Source organism: Crocodylus porosus, unplaced genomic scaffold (assembly GCF_001723895.1).
Source record: "Crocodylus porosus isolate Cpor-Errol unplaced genomic scaffold, CroPor_comp1, whole genome shotgun sequence".
NCBI classification, from domain to species: domain Eukaryota; kingdom Metazoa; phylum Chordata; order Crocodylia; family Crocodylidae; genus Crocodylus; species Crocodylus porosus.
The window spans coordinates 1,503,544-1,514,160 of record NW_017728923.1 but is presented as its reverse complement, the minus strand read 5'-3'; the positions used below and the strand labels follow the sequence as shown (position 1 = coordinate 1,514,160).

The 10,617-nt window shown below is 43.1% G+C and overlaps 1 protein-coding gene across 2 annotated transcripts in view; it reads right to left on the bottom strand.

Moving 5' to 3' along the window:
* The window catches only part of IFT140 (intraflagellar transport 140), a 167,701-nt gene that overhangs the window by 95,219 nt on the left and 61,865 nt on the right, over window positions 1–10,617 (bottom strand). For both annotated transcript variants that reach the window (XM_019539922.1, XM_019539923.1), the window contains exons 12-15: window positions 8,621–8,712; window positions 4,441–4,568; window positions 1,480–1,597; window positions 812–942 (exon numbers count right to left, since the gene is read on the bottom strand). In XM_019539922.1, coding sequence (XP_019395467.1) covers window positions 812–942; window positions 1,480–1,597; window positions 4,441–4,568; window positions 8,621–8,712 — 469 coding nt within the window. The remainder of the gene's footprint in view (window positions 1–811; window positions 943–1,479; window positions 1,598–4,440; window positions 4,569–8,620; window positions 8,713–10,617) is intronic.

The window sequence follows — 10,617 nt, the reverse complement described above, 5'->3', positions numbered from 1 at the left end:
CTGTCTGTCCCCCAGAGCGCCCCAAGGAAAAACAAGAACCAACTGTTATAAAAACTCCAAGACAGTTTTAGGCTGAACATAAGAAAAAAAAAAAATTTATTTACTGTCCGACCCCCAAGACCTGGAATATACTCCCTCCAGAAGTGGTGCAGGCACCTACTCTGGACTCCTTATCTTGCTGGGATCCTTTGACCCCAGCTGACTTCCTGCCTCTGGGGTAGGGGGCTGGACTTGATCTTCAAGGTCCCTTCCAGCCCTAACATCTATGAAATGTATTAAATCCATGAAATCTTAATAATGCATCCCATACTTCACTGTCAATTTCTACACCTGAGTTTATTATTACACCTGTATTAAGGTTTTTAGTTAAAACTTAAAACAGTCCTCAGGGGTGTGAAATAGAAGAGAGATAATACCAGGAATAGCTAACAGACAGTAAAACTGCAGGAGAAGGGATAAATTAATGGAACACAAGAACCATAAAAAAGGAGGAACTTAATACTTGTGGAGTGAAGAGAGATTAATCAGGAATCAGATATAATGAGCACTCCCTCAGCACTGCCTGAATAGAAATGCTGCTGCCTCTCCCAGGAGCTGGCTTTGAAATTTAGGTGGAGCAGAAATCGAAAGGTGCAACGGGACCACAGCATACCGCCTGGATATACCCCAAGAGGTCAGTCACTGATATCATTGCTGTAAAATCTAAACATGCAGGCTCTACTAATATCAAGGTACTGTAGTTTGTTTTTCTAAGGTCAATTTCTATCCTAAAGCCACAAGGCAAATTTTTTTAAAATTAAATTTTTCTTACTTCTCAGGTTCTTGTCCTGAATAGGAAAGCATCTCCCCACCATCTTCTTTTCCAGCCTTGAAGTCAAAGAGCATGATTGTGTCCATTTCAACATCATAGAAACAGATTTTGGAATCAAGGCTATCGTCAGGCTATGCAAGGAAAAAAAACCAAAAAACAAACCAGGAGTTAAATCATGCAGTAGGGGAAAAAAAAAAAAAAAAAACTGGCAAGGCAAAACTTAGCTATACATTCATTTCATCCATGTTCCTATGGCTCAGTATACTGGAGTCTATAAAAAAAAAAAAAAAAAAAATCTCTTTTTTGGGAGGGAAAGGACAAGGAAGCCACTTCCAGTCCTACATTCCTATGTTCTTGGGTGTTTCTCCCATTGTTCCTCTAATTCTATACATTTATAATGGACAGTGACCATTTAACATTGCCATAAAAGTGGCACTTTTAGTCAACATATGAAATGCCCCTCTTCTTTTAAGAATTATTCCTTAAAATAGACCTTGGTGTGACCAGAAAAAAAAACCACACTTTATTGTAGTGCTTCCATAGATAACACCAAAAAGATTCTGAATCTAGAGAGAATGACAATTCAACCCAAGGTAAATTTTACTTTCAGTTTTGCATTTGGTGTCATGTTCAGAACTCATGGTGGTATGTGAAAAGCCTTGGCTCACCTTGTTGATGAGGATGCTGATTTTGTTGCCATTAGCATTACACTTGACAGATGCTATTCTCCCAAGGCCAGGAAACAGCTCAGCCAAATTCTTGCTATTGCAGTGCACTTTTGCCTCTCTGCAGACAGACATTGATTTATGTGGTCAAACAAGTTTCAATAATTTTTTTTTTTTTTTTTTTAAACTTACAGTAAAGACTTATAATAAATCAAAAGCCAGTGGATAGGCTCCAAGTATACAAGGTTCTCGCAACATCTACTTAGGCAAAATCTGGGACAGAGATCTGCTAATTTCCTAGGGGGTTACTGCTATCCGTCTTACATTTATGAAGAAATTAATAAGCCATTCCACTCTTTTTTCCAGCCCCACTGGCTTATTAAACTTAAAGTACCAGCAACCTGAAAATCCTGATGGCCTGTTTCAGAGGACTTTATCAGATATTCTACCCTAGAAAATTAACCAGAATAACTGTAGCAGAATAATCCACTGGGACCAGGGTAAGCAACTCCCAGCACAGGTGCCAGAGCATGGCATACAAAGACATTTTGCTTGGCCAGTGCACCTCAATGCAGACAGCAGGGAAGTGGCCAGGGCTGCACTGCCACAACAAGGACTGGGTCCCTCGTGGCTCTCCTGCCATCCGCCCCGATAGGTCAACATCTTAGAAGAAGTCGAGGTTGTGGGTGTTTTTGGCACTCTGTCCAGAAACATTGCTGACCCCTGCACTAGGGTTATGCAAGTATAACTATTCTGTGTGGAATCTAGGAATGTTCTAGAATAAAAGGAAGGAACAGTGCCCATGCAAAGGAATTATACTGGTATACTGGTTTGTTGCTATTTGTAAATAACTGTCAATAAGCCTCAACCTTAGTCAAGGTTGAAGGCAGATCAACTAAATTTGGTAGGAGTCTACAAAAAGCAAGGTTAAACACACATACTCATTTTAAGATTTTTTTTTCCCCATAAGAGGAAAACTAAACAAACCAAACTCTCTGATACTTCCCATTATGAAAAACTAGAGGAAGATCCAAGTCCCCTTGTCACCTTAAAACTCAAAACCACCATCACATTATTTCCATTTGCACTAATCCTCCCCCACTCAGAGCTGACTCTAGTGGGGTGCGGGGTTCCTTTAACACTGTGCAGGGCCGTGGGACCCTGCAAAGGCAGGGCACGGCAGTGCTGTAGCAATGAAATTTGGTGCCCTGGGCCAAGCAGATCCCACGCACCCCAGACTAGCCGCTCTTCAGTGGACACAAAGCTGGCAGTGTGCAGCCAGATGCTTCCTTTCACAGTGCAGGGCTGAGCTACCAGCTCCAGGTGAGCCCCACGGGAGGGGCTGCAGCAGCTCTGCCCAGCTCCGAGAGGCCCCCCAAAGCACAGGGCCCAGGGTGGTCACCCAGATTTGCCCTACCCAAGGGACAGCTCTGTCCCCACTACCCAATCCAGGGACTTTTTACATGCTCCCCAAAATCCACAAAAAGGAAACCCAGGCAGACCTATAAAATATCCAACCATGCAACCCTAACTGAGGAAACATCAGGTTTCATCAAATCCATCCTAAAACCTCTTGTCACCCAAAGACTGAGTTTTGTCCGAAACACAACAGACTTTCTTTTAAAAACTTAAAAACATAAACAACCTTCCCAGCAATACCCTCCTAGCCACCACAGATGTTACCAGCTTATATACCAACATGCCACACCAGGATGGCACCCAAGCCTGGCTTACATATCTTCAAAAGCAAGATTACAACTCAGAATACAGACCTAAAGATATTACTGAATTTATACACATCCTCACACATGACAACTTTAGTTTCAATAACCAACACTTCCTCCAGACCATGGGCACAGCTATAGGCACCAGAATGGCCCTACAATATGCCAACCTTTCTATGGCCCACCTGGAAGAAGAATGCCTCAAAAACTGTACCATCAAATCCATGCTATATCTAAGAGACTGTACCATCAAATCCATGCTCTCTTATAGATGACATCTTCATCATCTGGACCAAAAACCTACAGTCTGATTGATTTCCATTACAAATTCAATATTCATGACCTCTCTGCCGGACTCTCTTGAACATTCCAGTAGCAACATTTCTTTTTTTAGACACAATGAACAATATCCAGAATGGTAAAACACAAGCCACCACAAGAAACCCACAGACTAACATAGAATCAGGAATCACCCTAAACACACCAAGAAACCTGTAATATACAGCCAAGCTCTTCGATACCACTGGATTTGCACTGAGGAGAACACCCACAATTGTCAACTTGCAAATCTCAAAAGGGCTTTTGCCCCAAAAGGACACTCCTCTAGAGAGATAAGTCATACATTTGAAAGAGTCACCTGGATACCATGTGAAGAATTGCTGCAGTACAAAAAGAAAGTCCCCATGAATTCCACACCATTGGTGATGACATACCATCTTTCCCTGGAACCTATATGGAAAACCCTTCAACAACTACAACCCATATATGGGCAATCGGTTCTTCCTGGTGACTGATGCCACTGGAAAAAAACCAGATGTGCTGCTGGCATGTCTTAGGGGGGCCAGTGCTACCACTCCCCAAAGGCCAATTTCAGGGGGGGCACAGGAGATCTCTTTAGTTGTTTCACTATGGTGATTTTCAGTGACATCCAAGTTTTCCAGTTATCCTCAGGTGATTACTGATTTTCACTCTAACTCTCCTGTTTCCTCCATCTTTTACATTATAAGTTGCAAGGTATCTGCTAACAAGAACAAAAGACCCATTCTTAGGGCCAGGGAGGGACCACTGATTATTTCACAGAAAATAAAATCAGTGGTCCCTCCCTGGGCCTAAGGATGGGTCTTTTGTTCTTGTGTGTGCTGGACGTTACCTTAGGCCTCCGGTAAACTAATTCTTTTCACCTCTAAATTCACTCCAGACACTGAAACAGAAAAAGATCCCCATAAATCCATATTCATACCTGCGAGAAAGATCAAAGATTTTAAAGTGAGCGAAGTCAGTTCCCACAGCCAGAAAATTTCCACAGACATCCAAATGGCATGGATTCCCCTCTGCTTCAGAGAACACTAGCAGCTGCTTGACAGTGCCCTGGGGAAAGGGATTAAAGCAGTAATTTTAAATGTTCAGTTTTTGTCAATGAGCTTTTTCTTTCATCTTTAAGGTAGCACACCTACAACATCTCTCCTTTATCTCAACCACTACCAACTAAAGAACAGTAAAGAACACCTTACAGGAATAATTTGATTCTCTTCTGTTTAGGAACTGCTAATGCAATATCAATGAGGTAAAACAGACTTTTGTTTTCTTTTTGTTCCCTCTGTTAAGGTTGCCCTAACTGTGACCTATGTTTCAGACCCAAAGCTTTATGTATCCACAAAGATACAATGCACAGGCTACCCTTTTCTAAAGATAGGATCTACCAACAGAGAGAACTCCACCGTGTTCTAGCAACACTTAACTACTTGGTAAATCAGAGTCTTTAGTGCGATTTGGGCCCCATCCTATCTCTAGCAGCTAAAGATACCATGCTTAAAGCACACAGCCTCCAGGACATCTGCTGACTTCCTGCCCCTGGGGCAGGGAGGTAGACTTGATGATCTTCCAAGGTCCCTTCCAGCCCTAGTGTCTATGAAATCTATGAAAAGAGACAACAGAAATCTGTTCCCATGCATGGCTAAACGGTTTTAATTACAGTTATACCTCTGGGACACTTTTGTCCATATATTTAAAAACTTCACAGAAAAGAGAGACCGCTTCTCCTCTCCTTCATGTTATATTAGATATGATACAATAATTCTATATGCATTTTATACATAACCAGAAATAGCAGGGAATAATAGCAGATGTTTGGGTAACAAGCTCTGCAGAAGAATACTTAATTCTAAAATAAAAGCCTTTTTCATGGACATATAAATATAACTTCATCAGGGGCAGCTTTAGGGAAGGTGCAGTGGTGCAGCTGCACCCACCTGCTCCACCTAAAATTTAAAGCCAATTACTGGGAGGGACAGCTGCATTTCTATTCAGGCAGTGCTGAGAGAGTCAACTGATTTCATGGCTCATTGTCATATCCCCGATATCTCCATTCCACAGGTGTTAATGACCCTCTCTCCTTTTTAGCGGTCTTAATGTTCTGCTGCTGAAACTATCCTTTCTTCTGAATGTTGCTGTCTGTTGAAAGAGAGAAATTACCAGAAAAAGGCTCTCTTGCAGCCCTGCAAAACTGCTTTTAGCTCTAGCTAAAAAGCTTAACTCAGGTTTGGCAATATAATCTCAAGTATAGAAAAGACTGACAGTGAAGTATTGGAGGCACTCTCAAGACACTCAGGAAGGCTAGATTTTATTTTATGAATCCAAATAAGAGATGTACATTTAATTATAATGACTACAGGACTAATAAAGCAATATCTTTTACTACATTGATTCTTTTTTCCTAGTTTATTGTGTTTTTAGCTTTATGTATAATCTAGCAAATTTGCTTTTGCTTTAATCTTATAAGCTAGAGACCGAAATTACACCTCAACCTATACAAGTGATCCAAAACTGGCTCAAATCTGTAACACAAGAGAAGTTCAGTGCACATACACTGCTTTCAAAATGGTCAAAACTGGTTTAAGATAAACCTGGATGGACATAGTATCAGACTTAACTAATTTACGTTAAATCAGTTTATTGAATTTTTGTCCTAGATCCCCTCCAGATTCAAGTTAACTCAAGTGTCTGTCAGCATCCCATGATGCTTTGCACCTCCCCCTGCAAACCCTCCCTCACAGGGTGGGTGGGCTAGCTTTCCACAAACTATCTGCTCCAACTAAGCAGGGAAGCATGCTCTAGTGTCCCGCAGCTTGTGGCCTGGATGACTGCAGGCATGGGGCTGGATTTCTGGAATAAAAAAAGTGACTGTCTGTTCACTTGCTTATCAGCAGATATCCACGTTTTCTGTTCACCATAGGAAAACACAGTAAAATGAGGATTCTCTCATTTTAAAAGAGAAAAATGTGGATTTTATTTAAAGGAGAAGAACGCAAAAAATGGTGGGTTTCCCCTTGCAGACTGGCAGAGTTCCAGCCTGCAAAGGGCTGGAGGGAGCAGGAGAAGGGCCATCAGGAAGGAGGTACCACATGCATGTGGCAGCCAGGCAGCATGAGAGCAGCTCCCTGCAGGTAAGTCCGGGGAGGGCGGGGAGAAAGGATTGAAGCCCCCACAGTGAGGGAGGGAAAAAAAAAAAGTGGGCAGGGCTGGTGCCAAAGGTGCTGCCCAGGTCAGGTGGTACACAAGGCCTGGGCCCAGGGCCGGAATGCACAGCTGCAGGGCCCACATGGGGAAAGGGATGGAGCAGAGGGCAGCTTGTACCAGGAGTAGAATGGGGGCTGGTTCCCAGTTACTGCACACTCCCATGGCAAGCATAAGGGACATGTGCTGGAGGGGCAAGGAGCTGCAGACCCAGGTCTCTAGCCCTATAGGCATGGCAACCGGAGCGGGCCATGGATCAGGAGTGAGGGGCACCAGCAGGGCCAGAGGGGCTGTGGGTGGGGAGTGAGGGGCAATGGCATGGGCCAGTCACCAGCACATCAGGGCTGTTCTGCACTACAAAGCAGTGGCCGGGGGGGGGGCGGGGAAAGAGGCAGCTGCACCCACATCCTGGTGAGAGAAGAGGGCAGGGGAAGCTCTGATTTTCCATGATAAAAAACCAAAATTAAAGTGCCAAAATGTATGGGTATTTTGGATGTATTATGTTATAGTGACTGAGGTACTCATAGGTTTCCAAATTGCTTTAAAATTGTAAATACAAAATCAACAAAACATTGTATTCAGCGAGAGAGAGAGAGAGATTTCATTTTAATTGCAGAAAAATCTGGATTCTCATTGTTTTAATCTGAGATTTTCATCATAAAATTTGCTATTTATAAGACAGAGAACAAGGATCCCTGCTTATCAGTATCAGTCTATGTAGCTTAGACTAACCTGAGAAGATTTAAATGATTCAGCCTTGGGCTTTTTGACTGGCTGTACTTAGCCACAATAAAAAGTGCTAACCCTTTGGTTATTAGTAAAGCATCTAGTTTCTCTTTAACTGGAAAAAAAAGTTTAGTGTTTTATTTGGTATGTGCCACACCATCTGCACTCCATTTTTTCAAAATCCTGGAGCCACCCATGTATTTTATGGATACATCTCTTCTAATTTTAAAGCTTTATAAAATCTGCTTTTTTTTGTAGAACCTGATTTTCAAAATCTAACTTTTGGAAAAAATGATCGCAGATCTCTTTAATTTGTATAAGTTAGTCATATGCTTAAATAAGTTACTGAGTACTGGAAACCAAGATATGCTTTGTATTGGTGCCTTACAAAACCAGCTTTGGTCTTTTTTAGACAGTAGATAGCATATCTCTGCTGTCTTTAATGCCACTGATTTCAAGGTCCTAAATGGATGTATTAAATGTGTTCACAAAATGTATGCTAGTGTAAATGGAGGCATTTTTTTTTAAAAAAAAAACAAAACATAGCACTATCTATGTAAATATCAGCTGTAATAGCACGTATCTTTTTACCTGCACCTTTGCTCATTTGAGGCATGCAACTATTTTTTTATATCAGTTTAAGTGCCCTGCAACCAAACACATATTTTATGTATGCACTGCTAATACTTTTTAAAATTCCAGAACTTAGGAAGCTTATGGTTAGTTTGTTTATTATGGTTGGTTCTTATTATTTAGACTGCAATGGTTTTCCACAAAAAAAGCGACAAAGATCCTTCAGTTAATACCTTCATCATATTTTTCTATAATGGGGTAAAGGTATTCAATTTGCAGAACCCTAATTGATTTTTTCAGCCATAAATAAAACATTTAACCTCTGACACTATGGGAGAGAACTAGATCTCTCCACTGCTCTAGACTAGAAATGGACTAGAAAAGGATTCCTCAATGAGCAGTATGGCTAGCTCTCTAGCCCACAGAAATGTGTTCTTGTTCTGTTTTTTTTCACCTTAGGCACAGACAGTGCCTTTCAACTACATGCAACAGGGTAAACTCACTGTGTAAGCTCTCCATGCTGTTTGCATCCTCATTGGAACTCAGCAGCTCAGTAATGTTATTACTTTTCCCCTAGCTTCATGAGCCCTAAGCCAACAAGTACTCACCTGCCAGGTACGGACCTGAACCCGATTTGGTTCAACTGTATAAAGGCTTTCTTCATGTACAGCCAGGACTGGAGAGTCACAGAGAAAAGAACCTGGAACATTCACAAGAACACCATCACCACTACAATAAATGGTTATATAGAATTTATCAAAATTAAACATTCTGTCCAGATAGACATCTCTCACAGTGGAGTTCAAGAAGTCACTAGTCTCTGAAACATTCCCAAGAAAAGCAGTTTTCCCTGAGAGCTGGCTGTTTCCGACTTACAACAAATCTGTTCTTCAATTGTTCTGTAGCAATTCCCAAAATACTTATCCTCCTTCCCCATCTGCTGGATGTATCGGTATATTTTCAGGAGCAACATCCAGAGTATGAAATTCTAATTCATATAGAGGGGCAATCTGTATCCCCTACTCTCAGGGAGAGGAAAAAGAAAAAGCAGAGGAAGAAAAAAAGGAAACTGAACCCCATCCCCCCTTTTTATGATCAGATGAGATCCTTCATCTTTCCTTTGTTCTACTAAAACTGGGAAATAGTAAAAGATGTGTCCAAACAGTGACTACTACTCAAATACGGTATATTATTGGGATATTTACTTTATGAATACATTGCCTTAGTAAGAGATGGTTGTAAGGACAAACAACCTAGGAAGAAAAATGGATTACGATAAGCCTTACAAAACATTTGATGGTCTTTAGAAGGCTAATAATTCTGGCATTGTCTCTTATCTCCAGCTAACTTACAGAACTAGTTTTCGTGAGCCTGGAACCTGAAAGGATCACAGCAGATTAAAATATGTTCCCTTCACAAAAAATATACTTTTTGTGGAACTGTTCCAGGAGAGAGGCTGATATAAGACACAGTGAGAAGTCTGAAGAAGTTAGGCCTGCTCATCAGCAAAGGATGGCAAAACTTTAGGTAAGACAGACATGGGTGTGGATTCTTGTTTTACAATTCTTTTTCTCTAAGTGCTTGTTAATATTATTGCGAGGGAGTAGGGCCTAGGAGCGGCTGTGTACCCCCTAGCGCCCCCTACTGTCACGCAAGGTGGACTCAGCACCCTCGGATTCTCGCCCGCCATGTCTTTGATGATTAATAGGTATAGATGGGAGGCTGCCTTTATCCCCCTGGTGAACGGTGTGAATGTCCCTGCCCCTACTCCGTACGGGGTACCTCTGTGCACCCCTTGCCTGAAGGGCTATGCATGCCTCCTACCTCCCCTTTAGCATGCCCCAAGCCTCGCAGTTGTTACCGGACGTTTATTCTGTCCTGGTCCTCCAACCAGCCCCCACTGGCACCCCTTGGGCTCATCCCACCCTGGTGCCCCTCTCCGGCAACCCCGAGTTTGTCCACTCCCTGGTGCCCCTGGGGCTCACCATACCCCGACACCAGTCTCCAACTTCCTGAGGCTATCACACCACCTGGGCCATCTTCCTAAACCTTTGCTAGTCACTACTGTCCGAATACTGGTGGATACCGGATTGGGCTCAGGCGGCCAGGGCCTTACCTGGCCTCTCCGACCCTACTGGGTCATGTCCAAATCTGAGGTCCACTTAGGCTCAGGCAGCCGAAGCCTTACCTGGCCCTTTAGGCCCTTCGGGGTCCCCAATACTGAGGAACCCCTCAAGGGTCCTTTTTAGTCCCCCTGTTACTGGGTTCCTAATAATCAGAACCTGCCCCACCCTGGGGCCTGTGCCGCACCTCTCGCGCCTGCTGCCCCACCCTGGGGCCTGTGCCACGCCTCTCCGGTACTCCTTGTGCTGGGCCCGCTGTGCCCCTACTGGGCACTGGGAACCCCCAAGCTCCTGGGGAGTCCCCGTGAGGCCTCCTCTCACCCCTACAGCCTCACCCGGTCCTCCGGGGTAACTACAACCGAAACCCAAGCCAATTGGCTACAACACAAACAATACAGAGCCTCCCCGCTCATAAAGTAAACTCCAAGCCCCTCTAGGGCTTGCTACCCTACCTCCCTTTAGGGTGTTCTCCTCCCTAGCAT